The 17931-nt window shown below is 44.6% G+C and overlaps 1 protein-coding gene across 1 annotated transcript; it reads right to left on the bottom strand.

Annotated features, from left to right (window-relative positions):
• LOC311117940 (CLK4-associating serine/arginine rich protein-like) lies at positions 1-10603 on the bottom strand. The gene is made up of 12 exons (XM_084192833.1): positions 10496-10603; positions 3793-3932; positions 3460-3557; positions 3117-3218; positions 2846-2925; positions 2650-2734; positions 2392-2531; positions 2030-2126; positions 1691-1769; positions 1500-1573; positions 1166-1207; positions 1-522 (listed from the first exon to the last, which is right to left on the bottom strand). The coding sequence occupies exons 2-12, from the start codon at positions 3889-3891 to the stop codon at positions 222-224; spliced, it is 1197 nt and encodes a 398-aa protein (XP_084048959.1). The 5' UTR covers positions 3892-3932; positions 10496-10603; the 3' UTR covers positions 1-221.
• Positions 10604-17931: the final 7328 nt, after the last annotated feature.

The following is a 17931-nucleotide window of genomic DNA, read 5'->3' as shown; positions in this document are numbered from 1 at the left end:
CTTACCTCATGGTGCCTTTAAGAGTGGTACTAAAAGGTGTCTAGGGCAGCTTTTAATGTTAAGATCCATGGGATCTCATTGATTTACCATAACACAGAATAAACATGCAGAATTTGCTGTTTGGGATGCACAAACTAACACGCATCTCTAAAATGTCACACTACTAGGATTGTAAGCTATTCAGGTCAAACAAACTAACCTAAATCTGAGCTCCACTTCACCTACCAAATCTCTATAGCCCAAATCTCTACAGCTGTAGTCAATGAACAGCAACATGACTGACAGGAGTAAACAACCAATGGAAAGCGGAAGGGGAAAGCTACCGACCGGGAGCCCCTGCTATGACCTGCGGGGTGGTGCAGCGAGTTGGCGGGGGTGTGGCCAGAGTGGACAGGGGGTGGAGCTTGGGTTGCCGCGGCAGCCTCCTCGTCACTGCCTCCGAAGCTGGTGATGAAGGTGATCTTCTCTGGGCCTGGGGAACGGGAGCGGGACCGCGACTCCGAACTGGACTCAGACTGGGGCCTGAGGGTGAGAGAAAGGAGGTCAAATCAAATAGGGGTGCTTATATTTGTCCTGTTTCACACATGTACAAGCGTGTAATCTGTACAAGTGTGTGGTTTGAAATGGAAATGTGTTTTCTGCATATCCCACTCCCCCTGAGACACCCTCGGAGAGTGGGGTCAAGGCCAGGGATCAGCCATTATTGACGGCGACCCTGGAGCAATTAGGGGTAAAAGGAAAATTCCACTCAAAAACGTATGGTATTTGTTTAATTAGTCCACTGTTGATACAGCCCCAAAATGTTTTCCATGCCAGCAATCAAGTTTTCAAGATACAGAACTTTCAAAATACAGGAAGTGTCACAGTATGATGCATTTCGCATCATGTGCCTTGCACAAGGGCAGATTTCTACCTAGTCGGCTCAGGGATTCAACCTAGCTCTAACCGCTAAGCTACCTGCCCCGCTGCCGGAGGGGAGAATCATCAGTGTTATCTCTACTGATTAAAAGGTTACCTCAAACCTCACGAGCAAGCAGTTCATCATGAGTTGTTAGCACTGATCAAAAGCATGACTGTGCCATTACTTTCCTTGTCAAAATATATTAGATGGACTTTTAAAGTGAAAAACTTTGACAGAAAGTTAAACGGTTGGTCTCCCACTCACCGTTTGTAGGGATCGTAGGTTGGGCTGTCTCTCCTGGCATAGCTAGAGATCATAAACAGAGAAAGGGTTTAAAGAGGTGTGAAAGTGTGTCTCATACCATGTGTGTGCTACACATTGGTAGTGGATGAGGTGAGTTACCCCATACGGTATAAAATCAGGTTTGGGGTCAATTCCATTTCATTCCAGTAAATTCAGAAAGCAAACCAAATTCAAATTATTAATGTTCCTAATTGAAAAGCATTGAACCGAATTGGAATTTCTGTGTACTTCCTGAATTGACTGGAATTGAAATGGAATGGAATTGACCCCAACCCTGGTATAAACTGCTCTTTACCTGGGTGGGCTGATCTGTCTGCCCTTCAGTCTCTTCTCTCTGAACTCCCTCCTCTGTCTGCGAGAGCGACGACCCTGAGGGTCACACACACACACACACAGTCAGGGACATCATCAGGGGAAAGCATAGGCCTACCAACAATCATTGACATGACAGCAACACACCGGACACACACACCGATTCTTTCTTACCGAGTACATGGCCTTCTCTGCCTCCAGAGCCTTGGCGTGTTTAATGGCCTCCACCTCATCCTTGTCTTTCCTCAGCATCCTGTCAAACAGTCAGCCAGTTAACACACAGTGTGCACAACAGAAAACATTTTACTGTTTTACCTTTGTTAAAAATACGCTATGAAAGCAACTGGTCATTTACTAGAAACATAAAATGCAAAAAAACATAAAATGCAACATGAAGCAATGTAAGACCAAGAGCAAAATGTTACTTTTTTCCATTGCCTCCAGCGATAATGTAATCTCAACACATACAATTTAGCGAAACACATAGCCTATAATGGGAGCAGGCAGACTGACCTGACAAAATCTCCCTCTGCCATTCCATATGGGGTGGCCATCTTGTTCAGATCCAACTCCTGCTCCGCGTTGAGCTCGTCAACGTCCACCTCCACATCTGAAACACACACGACAAAGTGGTATCAGAAAATAATGCATACACACATTCTACATACATGACCATTTACTGGGCTTGTTCAACATTGCGGTCAACATGACACATTATGGGTAAATTGTGACTGATCTACAAATAATATTTTATTTTTGATGCAAGGTAATTTGTAGATCAGTCAGTCGGCAGTAGGCTGCAATGTCAAACAAGCCCCATGTCCATTCAACCCAACAACTCATACTTGTGTGGGTGAGAAGGTATGGGGACTCACCAATGTCTGGGATGCCCTCGTCCTCCTCTGATTCGCTGTTCTCAGAGTCATCCTCCTCCCCTTTCTCTTCTTCCTCCCCAGGCTCCGTAACAGTGCTGTCCTCGTACGTGTAGCCAATGGTGGCCTTCTCCTTAGCAAGCCTAAACAAAAGGGAGGGGCTTATTCATAATCAATCTAAACAATCTGTAAATTAGTGGATACTTATATAAGCCATAAATAGAGAATGTGGAGATTGTGAAAAGATGGGATAGGACTAACTTTTTCTTCTCATCCTCATTTGGTCTCTGCAGGCCACCATAGAGCTCATCCATTTGGATCTGGTACAAACACTGCTCCTCAGAGACTGCAGAGGGACAGCAGGAGGTTAGAGAACACAGAGCACTGAGAAAAACAATATACCCACTGGGAGGGAGGCACAAGAGACATGGCAATACCAACACCGGCGGATACTCACTGCTGGCAAAGTCGTTCTGCACTAGGCCTCTGTAACGCTCATAGTTGCACTTCCTCTCCTCCGACTCCTGTTCTGGGGTGCTGCAACCGAAACGGAACACTTCAATATGTTGGACGAAAAACGGTGGTCCCACGTAACACATTTGACCATTCATATCACATTTCATCAAACAAACACAAATCAACCTGTGTGTGTATGATTATAATAATCTATTTCAGCGAGGACACCTTACTAGAGTGGCGTAATAAGGAGAGACCTCAGTCACACTTACGCTGTGTTGAGGAGTGGAGGGGTGTAGGTGGGTATGAAGTCCAGGTGTGCCCTCACGTCAAACCTGTCAATCATGTTGTTGGCATCTCCCTGCCAGGGCATCCTGCAGCAACAGAGAACATAACATTTACATTTTAGTCATGCTCTACCAACTGAGCTACACGGGACTATAAAATCTTGATTAGTATTCTTAAGTGGTGTGAGTGTGTGCAGAAATATTTTTTTTGTGTTATATCATGTTTGTGCATGTAAGAGTAAGACATGGTGGCACGTATGTACGTGTGTATGTACGTGCATGCATGTCTTGTGTGTGTTGTATGCATGTTGTGTGTTTCTCTCCTCACATGTTGATGGGGCTTTCTGCGGCGAGCGCTATGGCTGAGTCCAGATGGATCTTATAGGCCCGGCCATGAACCTGAAGGAACTGAGCCGGGTCCTTTTTCTGTAGAGGACAGGAAAGGGTGAAAGGGAGAACAGGAATAGGACAGGAGAGGAGAGCAGGTAAATCCTCATTCAGCAATCACCAACCCTGGTCTTGGAGAGCTACAGGGTGTGAAGGCTTTAGTACCAGCCCAGCACTAAAATACCAGATTATATGAACTTGTGCAGATGTTGATGATTAGTGTAATGGGCTATGCACAAGAAAAGCAAAACAAACACTGCGCTGGGTGACTTACGATCTTCTCGTAGTACTCTCGCCGGCGCTCGCCGCGGCGTTTGTAGTCCACCATCATGCCGCGCAGCTTGCGCTCATGTTTGCGGGCCTCCTGCCACATGACAGCTCCGCTTGGGGTGGGGCCGCGGCGGGGCACGGTGGCTGTGAGGAGACAGGACAGAACCAATACCATATTACACAGAACAAAAATATAAACCCAACATGCAACAATGAGTTTACTGAGTTACAGTGAGGGAAAAAAGTATTTGATCCCCTGCTGATTTTGTACGTTTGCCCACTGACAAAGAAATTATCAGTCTATAATTTTAATGGTAGGTTTATTTGAACAGTGAGAGACAGAATAACAACAAAAAAATCCAGAAAAACGCATGTCAAAAATGTTAGAAATTGATTTTTCATTTTAATGAGGGAAATAAGTATTTGACCCCCTCTCAATCAGAAAGATTTCTGGCTCCCAGGTGTCTTTTATACAGGTAACGAGTGAAATTAGGAGCACACTCTTAAAGGGAGTGCTCCTAATCTCAGCTTGTTACCTGTATAAAAGACACCTGTCCACAGAAGCGATCAATCAATTAGATTCCAAACTCTCCACCATGGCCAAGACTAAAGAGCTCTCCAAGGATGTCAGGGACAAGATTGTAGACCTACACAAGGCTGGAATGGGCTACAAGACCATCACCAAGCAGCTTGGTGTGAAGGTGACAACAGTAGGTGCGATTATTCGCAAACGGAAGAAACACAAAATAACTGTAAATCTCCCTCGGCCTGGGGCTCCATGCAAGATCTCATCTCGTGGAGTTGCAATGATCATGAGAACGGTGAGGAATCAGCCCCAAACTACATGGGAGGATCTTGTCATTGATCTCAAGGCAGCTGGGACCATAGTCACCAAGAAAACAATTGGTAACACACTACGCAGTGAAGGACTGAAATCCTGCAGCGCCCGCAAGGTCCCCCTGCTCAATAAAGCACATATACAGGCCCGTCTGAAGTTTGGCAATGAACATCTGAATGATTCAGAGGAGAACTGGATGAAAGTGTTGTGGTCAGATGAGACCAAAATCGAGCTCTTTGGCATCAACTCAACTCGCCGTGTTTGGAGGAGGAGGAATGCTGCCTATGACCCCAAGAACACCATCCCCACCATCAAACATGGAGGTGGAAACATTATGCTTTGGGGGTGTTTTTCTGCTAAGGGGACAGGACAACTTCACCGCATCAAAGGGACGATGGACGGGGCCATATACCGTCAAATTTTGGGTGAGAACCTCCTTCCCTCAGCCAGGGCATTGAAAATGGGTCATGGATGGGTATTCCAGCATGACAATGACCCAAAACACACGGCCAAGGCAACAAAGGAGTGGCTCAAGAAGAAGCACATTAAGGTCCTGGAGTGGCCTAGCCAGTCTCCAGACCTTAATCCCATAGAAAATCTGTGGAGGGAGCTGAAGGTTCGAGTTGCCAAACGTCAGCCTCGAAACCTTAATGACTTGGAGAAGATCTGCAAAGAGGAGTGGCGCAAAATCCCTCCTGAGATGTGTGCAAACCTGGTGGCCAACTACAAGAAACGTCTGACCTCTGTGATTGCCAACAAGGGTTTTGCCACCAAGTACTAAGTCATGTTTTGCAGAGGGGTCAAATACTTATTTCCCTCATTAAAATGAAAAATCAATTTCTAACATTTTTGACATGCGTTTTTCTGGATTTTTTTGTTTTTATTCTGTCTCTCACTGTTCAAATAAACCTACCATTAAAATTATAGACTGATCATGTCTTTGTCAGTGGGCAAATGTACAAAATCAGCAGGGGATCAAATACTTTTTTCCCTCACTGTATAAGGAAATCAGTCCATTTAAATAAAGTCATTAGGCCCTAATCTATGGATTTCACATGACTGGGAATACAGATATGCATCTGTTGGTCACAGATACCTTAAAAAAAAAAAAGTAGGGGCGTGGATCAGAAAACCAGTCAGTATCTGGTGTGACCACCATTTGTCTCATGCAGCGAGACACATCTCCTTCACATAGAGTTGATCAGGCTGTTGATTGTGGCATGTGGAATGTTTTCCCACTCCTTTTCAATGGCTGTGCGAAGTTGCTGGATATTGGCGGGAACTGGAACACACTGTCGTACTGTCGATACAGAGCATTCCAAACATGCTCAACGGGTGACATTTCTGGTGAGTATGCATGCCAGGGAAGAACTGGGACATTTTCAGCTGATGCTTTTGACATGGGGCCGTGCATGATCATGCTGAAACATGAGGTAGATGAATGGCACGACAATGGACCTCAGGATCTCATCACAGTATCTCTGTGCATTCAAATTGCCATTGATAAAATGCAATTGTGTTTATTGTCCATAGCTTATGCCTGCCCATACCATAACCCCACCGCCACCATGGGGCACTCTGTTCACAACGCTGACATCATCAAACCGCTCGCCCACACAATGCCATACACGCTGTCTGTCATCTGCCCGGTACAGTTGAAACCGGGATTCATCCATGAAGAGAACACTTCTCCAGCGTGCCAGTGGCCATCGAAGGTGAGCATTTGCCCACTGAAGTCGGTTATGACGCCAAACTACAGTCAGGTCAAGACCCTGGTGAGGACGACGAGCACGCGGATGAGCTTCCCTGAGACGGTTTCTGACAGTTTGTGCAGAAATTATTCGGTTGTGCAAACCCACAGTTTCATCAGCTGTCAGGGTGGCTGGTCTCAGACAATCCTGCAGGTGAAACAGCCGGATGTGGAGGTCCTGGGCTGGTCTGCGGTTGTGAGGCTGGTTTGACGTACTGCCAAATTCTCTAAAACAACGTTGGAGGCGGCTTATGGTAGAGAAATGAACATTCAATTCAGTGACCTGGCAGGGTAGGCAACAACACATCCGCCCCGCTGACCCTCAACACGGGGGCCCCTCAGGGGTGAATGCTTAGTCCCCTCCTGTACTCCCTGTTCACCCACGACTCCAACACCATCATTAAGTTTGATCACTGATGACGATAAGACAGCCTATAGGGGAGGTGGTCAGTGACCTGGCAGTGTGGTGACAGGACAACAACCTCTCCCTCAACATCAGCAAGACAAAGGAGCTGATGGTGTACTACAGGAAACGGAGGGCCGAGCACGCCCCCATCCACATCGAAGGGGCTGAGGATTTACACCCACCATCTCAGATCTTTCTGAAATCGTTTCTGTAGTTAGAAACATTAGCATTCCTGAAACATTATTTTGTTAAAATATAATTTGATCTGAGAGATTAAGCTGAATGATGGCACTCAAATTGGCCCTTTTAATTTATAGGATTCATTTAATCTTCAATAAATATAGTACCAAACATCCGATTTGGACTATAATTCTTCCTAACAATGAGTAAGACATGAGGAATCCAATAAAATTATCAAAAGCCATCCACAGACCGCCCGCATCAATCCCACCCTAAAAACCAGTATACAGGATCAGTTCTCTATGTCTGACAAGTAGTATGGAGCTGGTGCTTGAAGTATTGCTTATTCATACTATGTAATGTATTCAAATCAAATCAAATTTTATTGGTCACATGCACCGAATACAACAGGTGCAGACATTACAGTGAAATGCTTACTTACAGCCCTTAACCAACAGTGCATTTATTTTAAACAAAAAAAGTAAAAATAAAACAACAACAAAAAAAGTGTTGAGAAAAAAAAGAGCAGAAGTAAAATAAAGTGACAGTAGGGAGGCTATATATACAGGGGGGTGCCGTTGCAGAGTCAATGTGCGGGGGCTCCGACTAGTTGAGGTAATATGTACATGTGGGTAGAGTTAAAGTGACTATGCATAAATACTTAACAGAGTAGCAGCAGCGTAAAAAGGATGGGGTGGGGGGGCAGTGCAAATAGTCCGGGTAGCCATGATTAGCTGTTCAGGAGTCTTATGGCTTGGGGGTAGAAGCTGTTGAGAAGTCTTTTGGACCTAGACTTGGCACTCCGGTACCGCTTGCCGTGCGGTAGCAGAGAGAACAGTCTATGACTAGGGTGGCTGGAGTCTTTGACAATTTTGAGGGCCTTCCTCAAATTCCCCTGTGAATCTGGTGTGAAAGTACCACGTTTTGCCCACTAGATTCCATTGTTCCTGCTACTTTTATCAATTTTGCTGGGCTGGGTTTCCCAAAAGCATTGTAGCACTAAGATAGTCTTTCGTCCATTTAGTTTCAATGGAATTAAGATGATCTTAGTGCTGCAATGCTTTTGGGAAACCCAGCCCTGGTCTCGTGTTTATTAAATGGATTACAACATTTTCTTTACAACTTTGGGTAGAAAACCAATAGCTTTTGCTCATGATGAAAATAAATTGTGCAGTCATTCTCACAGTTCAAGCCAGTTCTCCATGAAAGCAATTCAGTTTGTCCTTCTCTTAGCCTTAATTTGTGTCCAGGAAACAGACCCTGTGTTTTTCCCCCTTAAAAAAGGTATGGATTAGTTAGACCATTCCTGGCGAACAAGCAAACCATTAGCCTACAGCAGTTCTAATGGTTTCAATGTGGCGCAGCGGTCTAAGGCACTGCATCTCAGTGCTAGAGGCGTCACTACAGACCCCCTGGTTCGATTCCAGGCTGTATCACAACCGGCCGTGATTGGGAGTCCCATAGGGCGGCGCACAATTGGCCCAGCGTCGTCCGGGTTTGGCCGTCATTGTAAAAAAGAATTTGTTCTTAACTGACTTGCCTAGTTAAATAAAGGTAAAATAAAATGTTCTCTAATGGTCTTCAATGGTAAAATCCCAAACACACACTGTATAGTGTTTTGTAATGGTATTGGGTTTAATGGTACTAATCACATTTAGTAATAATTTTATTGAAAAACATGACTGCAATGCAATGGTTTATAATTGTATTATTTTATTAGGGTTGTCGCAACATTTTAGTCACTAGCCCATTTCTTCATTAAAGTTCTGTGCTTGTAGGAAAAGTCTTCATATGAAAATTGCACCATACAGATAGCACGTTTCAGAGAGCTTCCATTTGTTGGTCTATTCAAGGAGAGTTGTGTTGAAGCATTAGGTTGCTAAGAGAAGGACAAACTGAATTGCTTTCATGGAGGACTGGCTTTACCACACAATTGACCACATGTATTTTCATCTTGAGCAAAAGCTATTGGTTTTCTACCCAAAGTTGCAAAGAAAATGTTGTGATCCATTTAATAAACACAAGAGACCATTACAAAGGATGAATCCGCAGCTCCATACTACTTGTCAGACATAGAGAACTGATCCTGCATACTAGTTGTTGGAGTGGAATTGTTTTGTGGTGTGGTGTGGGGGGGGGGGGGGGGGGTCCGTGGGTGGCTTTTGACAATTTTATTGGACAATGGTAGGAAGTGTGGTCTTAATCGGATGTTGGGTACTATATTTGTTGAATATTATGTGAATCCTATAAATTAAAAAGGCCAATTTGGGTGCAATCAATTAGCTTAATTTCTCAGAGATTAATTTAGATTACAAAAAAAATAATGTTTCAGGAATGCTAATCTTATCTGTTCCTAACTACAGAAACAATTTCAGAACAATTTGAGATGGTGGGTGTCATGGTTTGATGAAATGACATGGAATGATCCGACACAACAACAGTCGTGAAGAATGCACGACAATGCCTCTTCCCCCTCAGGAGGCTGAAAAGATTTGGCATGGTCCCTTAGATCCTCAAAAAGTTTTACAGCTGCACAATTGAGAGCATCTTGACTGCCTTCATCACCGCTTGGTATGGCAACTGCTTGGGATCTGACTGCAAGGAGCTACAGAGGGTAGTATATACGGCCCAGTACATCACTGGGGCCAATCTCCCTACCATTCAGGACCTCTATACCAGGCGGTGTCAGAGGAAGGCCCTAAAAATTGTCACTGACTCCAGCCATGCAAGTCAGACAGTTCTCTATGCTACTGCGGTACAGATGCCAAGTCTGGAACCAACAGGACACTGAAAAGTTTCTACCCCCAAACCAAAACACTTCTAAATAATTAACCAAATAAGTACCACGACTATCTGCATTGACCCCCTTTTGCAAAGTCTTCTGACTCATCACATACGCTGCTGTTACTGCTTATCACCTATTCTGTTGCCTAGTCACTTTACCCCTACCTTTATGTACATATCTACCTCGTACCCTTGCACATCGACTCGGTACTTGTACCCCGTGTACATAGACAAGTGTTATCGTTACTCATTGTGTCTTTATTCCTCGTGTTATTATTTTTCTCTGCATTGTTGGGAAGGGCCCGTAAGTAAGCATTTCACCGTTAGTCAACACCTATTGTACAAGGCACTGTAGCGCAACCAAAACAACATGGTGAACACCGTTTTCATAAAGGGACAAGTGTAGCACGCTAGCTAACATTACCTAGTTATACTAGTAAGGCGAGATTTATTTTGCAGACTTAAAACACCATGTCTGCAGAAAATACGTTTTAGCTTCCTGAATTTGCCACAAATTGCTAGCTACTAAGCGCAATGATTGCTGGCCCACTAACATGAGCTACCTAGCCGGTTAGCTAACCTTAGCTCTTTTTTTAACTAGCCAGCCATTCAGCTAATGTTAGCTAGCTAGCTAACTAGCAATGGAGGCCTCCATGTGTGGTTGGAAATAATGCACTCGAAAGATTGTGTATAAATACATTACATGCAATCATTAATTTAGTTGATTTATTAGGCACGTATTGGGATACCTGTTTTTGTAGACCTCCAACACACACTTGAATTGTTTCTCCAGATTGTTCGGCTGAGCGATGGCAGCCGAAAATCATCCCGTCACGGTCACACCTCCTTTCAGACCGGAAGCTCACTCTGGGTTAGCAGGATGTTGTCAAAATGGCGTGTAGTTAATTTTTTTATGGCGGTCCGCAAACAAATGTTATAGGTGCATGCCGCCAATTACTCTATTTGCTGTGTATCAGCCTACTTTTCTGTAGTATGAATTCTTTACACTGTGAAAAAATTGCCCTACCAGCTAACCCTGCACCCATTTAAACCGCACCACTATTCCACTACTTTGGCCCTGTCTGATCCTACTCCAGGCCAGTAGCCTGGGAGGATGGTACACTATTGTTCAAAACTTATTGTAATTGTTCTGCAGTAAAATCTCACACACCCAAGTACTTCTCTGCAGCTGCTATCACAACATCTATCCTCTGTGATTTACGTTCCATTCCTGCAGTACAATTGACACCCATGGCCATGAACGCCAAAAAAACAAGCTTACTGAAACACATGTTATTCCTATCACTCTCTATTGGCTTCGGCCTACTCACATGGATCCTCCTAGGATCACTCACCCTGGACCCATCTTCCTCTACTACTCTCTTCACTGCCTCAGCATACAACACCTTCTGCACTACTCTGATCCTGGCAACCTCAACCTGCCTTTCTCTCACCAGACACCTCTGATCTCCAGCACCATGGGTACCCTTACAGTTAACACTCACAACCTTTCCCACCGATACTACACATTCCTTTGTCTCATGTCCTCCTGCACACTTGTCACATCTAGGAATATCTCTCCTATACACTGCTGCCACCTGACCATAAGCTTGACACCTAAAACACTGTAATGGATTCGGGACAAAAGCTCTCACGGGATAACTGACACATCCTAACTTGACTTTATCTGGTAAAGACTCTATATCAAAACTCAGTAGTACAGACAGTGTCTTCTTTGTTTCACCAAGCTCTCCACCAGGTCTGCATCGCACCAAACGGAGGACGTCACAGACACCGGGAATCTTCAACTTCAGTTGATCCTCTTCAACACTTAACGCCACTCCAGTTACCACTCCTTTCAACGGCGCCCTGCTCTGGAAAGGAAAGCAAGTCACAGTTCTTGTCCTCAGTCGCGTGGTGCAGAGCGCATGCTCCCTCTGGATGGCAGAAACGCAAAAAATCAACACGATTCCACTTTGAGTCACTTTCACCGACCCAACATTCCCCAACCTTTTCTCCACCCAACCAGACACCACATATGGATCTGCCAGAAGGCAAGGATCCATTCTCTCCAAGACTCTCACTCCCACTCTGCCAGAATCATCTTTGTCATCATCAGGATGAGGCTCAAACTCAGCGGTCTTCACAGCTCCTGCCACTGCAGTTAATTCATTCTCACTCTCTTCACGTTGAATTTCCTTCTGTGTGATCCACCACTCCATGTTCCACTTTTCTCCTTTTTGTCCCTGTCCGCCATCTTCTCCTTCATCAGATTTTCCAGAATGCTTGTGCATTCCCCCATTCCATATTGACTTACAATATGTTCCACTTTTCTCAAATTTTTCCTGTCCGCCATCTTATCCCCACCTCATGGCCACTGGTGTGTAGTTTTCAAATTATAAGATGTTATATAGCTAATAGCACAGAGTTTCTGAACCCAGAGGCACAACATTGCAAGGCTTCCGGGAACGCTTGTGAAACAGACCAAGCAGACCAGGCCGGGATTTGGGGTTTGAGAAGTCAACGAGAGAAGTGCATTTTTTCCCCTTCGTTGTTCATTTTCTCGAAATCTTAAGGCACAACCTAGATTCAAGCCAATGTTTTAAGTAGTTGAACATGTTATTACTTAGACCCCGTGAAAGTGATAAACTGACGTTTTCATTTTTGTCCAAAACAACTTTATATCGAAGGAGTGCCTTTGATTGGACGGCCTGCACATGCGCAGTTAGGTGCGAGATGACCGTTAGACCCGATGACATGTTTCTGCGCATGAGCTTAGCTAGTCAACGTCGCCATGACATCGACTACAAGCGTGAACAGGGATTTCCATTGGAGAAGCAGTTTCTGCCTATCTTCATACTGTACTGTCTTTGCTAGTAAGATTGTTGTGTTTAAAAAAATATATAGCCCTGAAATATTTATTCTGGAAATATGAACATCCACAAAAAGGCATCTAACCTAAATTGCACAGTCTCTAAAAGACCACAGGCCTCAAGGGGGACTTTAGTCCTTGCGTGCATAATCCTATCCGGCAAGACAGGCAGGGCAGAAGGGCAGAGCAGCTAAGGTACCAGACAGGATTGAGTCCTCGTGTGCCTCTGGCCGTAATAGAGGGAAAGCTGATAGCCAGTGTCATTTTAGAGAAACATGGGGGCCAGGAGGGTGCCTGCTCTGGTGCACGTAAGGGGCTTAGGTGTTGCCCCGTGAGGAGAATGCACAAGGACACAAAAGCAGTCTTGGGCCGCCCCATGGAACAACCCAGGTGTGGCGAAGGACCCTCTAACTCAGCTGGTGCAGGGCTGCTGGGGCCCATCCATTGGTGCTGAGTACGATGCCAGATGCTAGCCATGGCTGGAGGTAAAAGCTCGCCTACTCTCACCAACCTCATGTAGCACTAACTCCAAAAAGTTTTGGGACACTGTAAAGTCCATGGAGAATAAGAGCACCTCCTCCCAGCTGCCCACTGCACTGAGGCTAGGAAACACTGTCACCACTGATAAATCTACGATAATCGAGAATTTCAATAAGCATTTTACTACGGCTGGCCATGCTTTCCACCTGGCTACCCCTACCCCGGCCACCAGCTCTGCACCCTCCGCTGCAACTTGCCCATGCCCCCACCCCGCTTCTCCTTCACCCAAATTCAGATAGCTGATGTCCTGAAAGAGCTGCTAAATCTGGACCCCTACAAATCAGCTAGGCTAGACAATCTGAACCCTTTCTTTCTCAAATTAGCCGCCGAAATTGTCGCAACCCTATTACTAGCCTGTTCAACCTCTCTTTCGTATCGTCTGAGATCCCCAGAGATTGGAAAGCTGCGGCAGTCATCCCCCTCTTCAAAGGGGGTGACACTCTAGATCCAAACTGTTACAGACCTATATCCATCCTGCCCTGCCTTTCGAAAGTATTTGAAAGCCAAGTTAACAAACAGATCACCGACCATTTAGAATCCCACCATACCTTCTCAGCTATGCAATCTGGTTTCCGAGCTGGTCATGGGTGCACCTCAGCCACGCTCAAGGTCCTAAATGATATAATATCCGCGATCGATAAAAGACAGTACTGTGCAGCCGTCTTCATCGACCTGGCCAAGGCTTTTGACTCTGTCAATCACCGCATTCTTATTGGCAGACTAAATAGCCTTGGTTTCTCAAATGACTGCCTTGCCTGGTTCACCAACTACTTCTCAGATAGAGTTCAATGTGTCAAATCGGAGGGCCTGTTGTCTGGGCCTCTGGCAGTCTCTAAGGGGGTGCCACAGGGTTCAATTCTCGGGCCGACTCTATTATCTGTGTATATCAATGATGTCGCTCTTGCTGCTGGTGACTCTCAGATCCACCTCTACGCAGACGACACCATTTTGTATACATCTGGCCCTTCATTGGACACTGTGTTAACAAACCTCCAAACGAGCTTCAATGCCATACAACACTCCTTCCGTGGCCTCCAACTGCTCTTTAACGCTAGTAAAACTAAATGCATGCTCTTCAATCGAACGCTGCTTTCAACCCTGTTAGAATCACTACTCTCGGCGGGTCTGACTTAGAATATGTGGACAACTACAAATACCTAGGTGTCTGGTTAGACCATAAACTCTCCTTCCAGACTCACAGTAAGCATCTCCAATCCAAAGTTAAATCTAGAATCGGCTTCCTATTTCGCAACAAAGCCTCCTTCACTCATGCTGCTAAACATGCCCTTGTAAAACGGACTATCCTACCGATCCTTGACTTCGGCGATGTCATTTACAAAATAGCTTCCAACACTCTACTCAGCAAATTGGATGTAGTCTGTCACAGTGCCATCCGTTTTGTCACCAAAGCCCCATATACTACCCACCATTGTGACCTGTACGCTCTCGTTGGCTGGCCTTCACTACATATTCGTCGCCAAACCCACTGGCTCCAGGTCATCTATAAATCACTTCTAGGCAAATCCCTGCCTTATCTTAGATCATTGGTCACCATAGCAACACCCACCCGTAGTATGCGTTCCAGCAGGTATATCTCACTGGTCAACCCCAAAGCCAACACCTCCTTTGGCCGCCATTCCTTCTAGTTCTCTGCTGCAAATGACTGGAACAAACTGCAAAAATCTCTGAAGCTGGAGACACTTATCTCCCCCACTAACTTTAAGCATCAGTTGTCATATCACCTTACCGATCACTGCACCTGTACACAGCCCATCTGAAATTAGCCCGCCCAACTACCTCATCCCTATATTGTTATTTATTTTGCTCATTTGTACCCCAGTATCTCTATTTGCACATCATCTCTTGCACATCTATCATTCCAGTGTTAATACTAATTGTAATTATTTTGCACTATAGCCTATTTATTGCCTTACCTCCATAACATGCTACATTTGCACACACTGTGTATATATGTATTTCTGTTGTATTTTTGACTTTGTTTTGTTTTACCCCATATGTAACTCTGTGTTGTTGTTTTTATCGCACTGCTTTGCTTTATCTTGGCCAGGTCGCAGTTGTAAATGAGAACTTGTTCTCAACTGGCTTACCTGGTTAAATAAACGTGAAATTAAAAAATTTCCACTAACAGAATTTATATCTTTATTGGCCAGCAGATGGCGTTACAGGAACTGTCCTTTGTTCATGGTTCAGTTACCTACATTTACATTTTAGTCATTTAGCAGACGCTCTTATCCAGAGCGACTTACAGGAGCAATTAGGGTTAAGTGCCTTGCTCAAGGGCACGTCGACAGATTTTTCACCTAGTCGGCTCTGGGATTAGAACCAGCGACCTTTCGGTTACTGGCACAACGCTCTTAACCACCAAGCTACCTGCCTACCTAATCATTCACTCATACCTCTGAAGTCATTGCCAGATGATGAAGCTGCAGCAAAACTCAGTGAGGACCCTTTTGAGATCATTCTACATGCCCTGCTGCTTTGAATGGTAATATGAAGAAAGTGAGATCTGTAGGGTTCATATTCAGTCGGAGGTGCCACATATTGATGAACAGAAATATCTCCCAAAAAATTCCACCTTTGAGGGACTAATGGTTTATATTTATCATACCTATCCCACACATTTGAGTTGTGTTGATATTGAAAAGGGGGTCATTCCACCGATGCGGTGCCTTTTTTGCAAAAAAAATAACGTTTGATTTCACCCAATTTTTACATTCTGCATAAAGAGTGCATGTTCAACTTCATAAAAAACACGTTTTCCTATCTCAAGAGGTTAAATAAAAAAAATACTATAGTAACAGGGTTGACCGTAACAGTGTTGACGATTTCTTCTTAAATCAGCCATAAATCCCTTTGTGACAGGGGGAATGGAAGCTTGTTGTGTGCAACAGGTAGTGGCAATTGAATGCAAGCTTCACAAAAAAAAGATAATTGTTCAAACATTTCTAGCCTAACTTTTATGGGTAACAGGGTTGACTTGTTATGCTCTAACTGCTCCGTGTTCCACCACAAAACACCAGAAAATGGCCAAAAAGAGTATAACATGTCTTTAAATAGAACCATGAGGAAACCTGTAGGAAAATGTATCATTTTAACATCACTAGTTTCAACCGCTCCAAAGCTAATTTCTGACAAGAACAAAAACTGCAGGTTTCCAACAGCTGCTGGTCTCTGGTTGATCAAAATAGACCTAGAGGAACTGGCAGAAACATTGAAACCACCCTCTGTGATTTTAACCTTGACCCCCAGTTCATGGATTCAAAGATGCAGGGGCGTACATACAGGCACCCATGAGACACCATGTGGACAAACTCACACTCGAGTACCATTAGACTGAACACACAATAGGATACATCATCATAAATGGAATGTGTAATATACAGTTGAAGTCAGAAGTTTACATAGACTTAGGTTGGAGTCATGGGGACAAAGATTGTACTTTTTGGACTCCCGAGTGGCGCAGTGGTCTAAGGCACTGCATCGCAGTGCTAGCTGTGCCACTAGAGATCCTGGTTTGAATCCAGGCTCTGTTGTAGCCGGCCGCGACCGGGAGACCCATTGGGCGGCGCACAATTGGCCCAGTGTCGTCCAGGGTAGGGGAGGGAATGGCCAGCAGGGACATAGCTCAGTTGGTAGAGCATGGCGTTTGCAACGCCAGGGTTGTAGGTTAGATTCCCACGGGGGGGCAGTATGAAAAAAATTATAATTATGCACTCAAGTCGCTCTGGATAAGAGAGTCTGCTAAATGACTAAAAATGTAAATGTAAAATGTATTGGAGTGGCCATCACAAAGCCCTGACCTCAATCCTATAGAACATTTGTGGGCAGAACTGAAAAAGCGTGTGCGAGCAAGGAGGCCTACAAACCTGACTCAGTTACACCAGCTCTGTCAGGAGGAACGGGCCAAAATTCACCCAACTTATTGTGGGAAGCTTGTGGAAGGCTACCTGAAACGTTTGACCCAAGTTAAACAATTTAAAGGCAATGCTACCAAATACTAATTGAGTGTATGTAAACTTCTGACCCACTGGGAATGTGATGAAATAAATAAAAGACATTCTTAAAATAAAGTGGTGATCCTAACTGACCTAAGACAGGGAATTTTTACTAGGATTAAATGTCAGGAATTGTGAAAAACTGAGTTTAAATGTATTTGGCTAAGGTGTATGTAAACTTCCAACTTCAACTGTATACCCTGCATTAGTATGATAGCAAAATCAATGATTGATGAACGAGGAACTTGAAACTTTGTACAATGAGGAACTTTGACCTTTGCTGTATGTTTGGTTGATGGGTGGGTTATGGAGTCATCCTGAGTTGCACAGGAGGTGTGAAGAGGTCTCTACAATGGAGTGATTTTGTGTGTGTGTGTGTGTGCGTGCGTGTGTTGGGTAGAAACTCTACTTCCTACATTTCCTCGTGGCCAGGATGGGGACGGGAAGCCCATGGTCATTTCCACCCTTTAGCCCGTCTGAGAAGGGCAAAGGTCACATTCATCACAGCCATAAGCCGTCTCTCTCTAACTGCTGTGACCTCTCGCTCACTTTCTCTCTCTCAAAACATACACACACATATAAATCACATATTCATTCTCACTGTATTGTGAACCCACTTACAGTATCTCTTGCTCTCTAACATAAACGTACAGGGACACACACACTAACAAAGTCCCGCACAGGCAATTAAATCATTTTTGGGATATCAAAGCCGGTCAGGTGTTTTATCCTTCGTTTTTCCTGGCACAATTACAAT

The sequence above is a fragment of the Coregonus lavaretus genome, assembly GCF_964263955.1.
Source record: "Coregonus lavaretus genome assembly, contig: HAP1_SCAFFOLD_4233, whole genome shotgun sequence".
NCBI classification, from domain to species: Eukaryota; Metazoa; Chordata; class Actinopteri; order Salmoniformes; family Salmonidae; genus Coregonus; species Coregonus lavaretus.
This window is presented reverse-complemented; position numbering and strand designations above follow the sequence as displayed.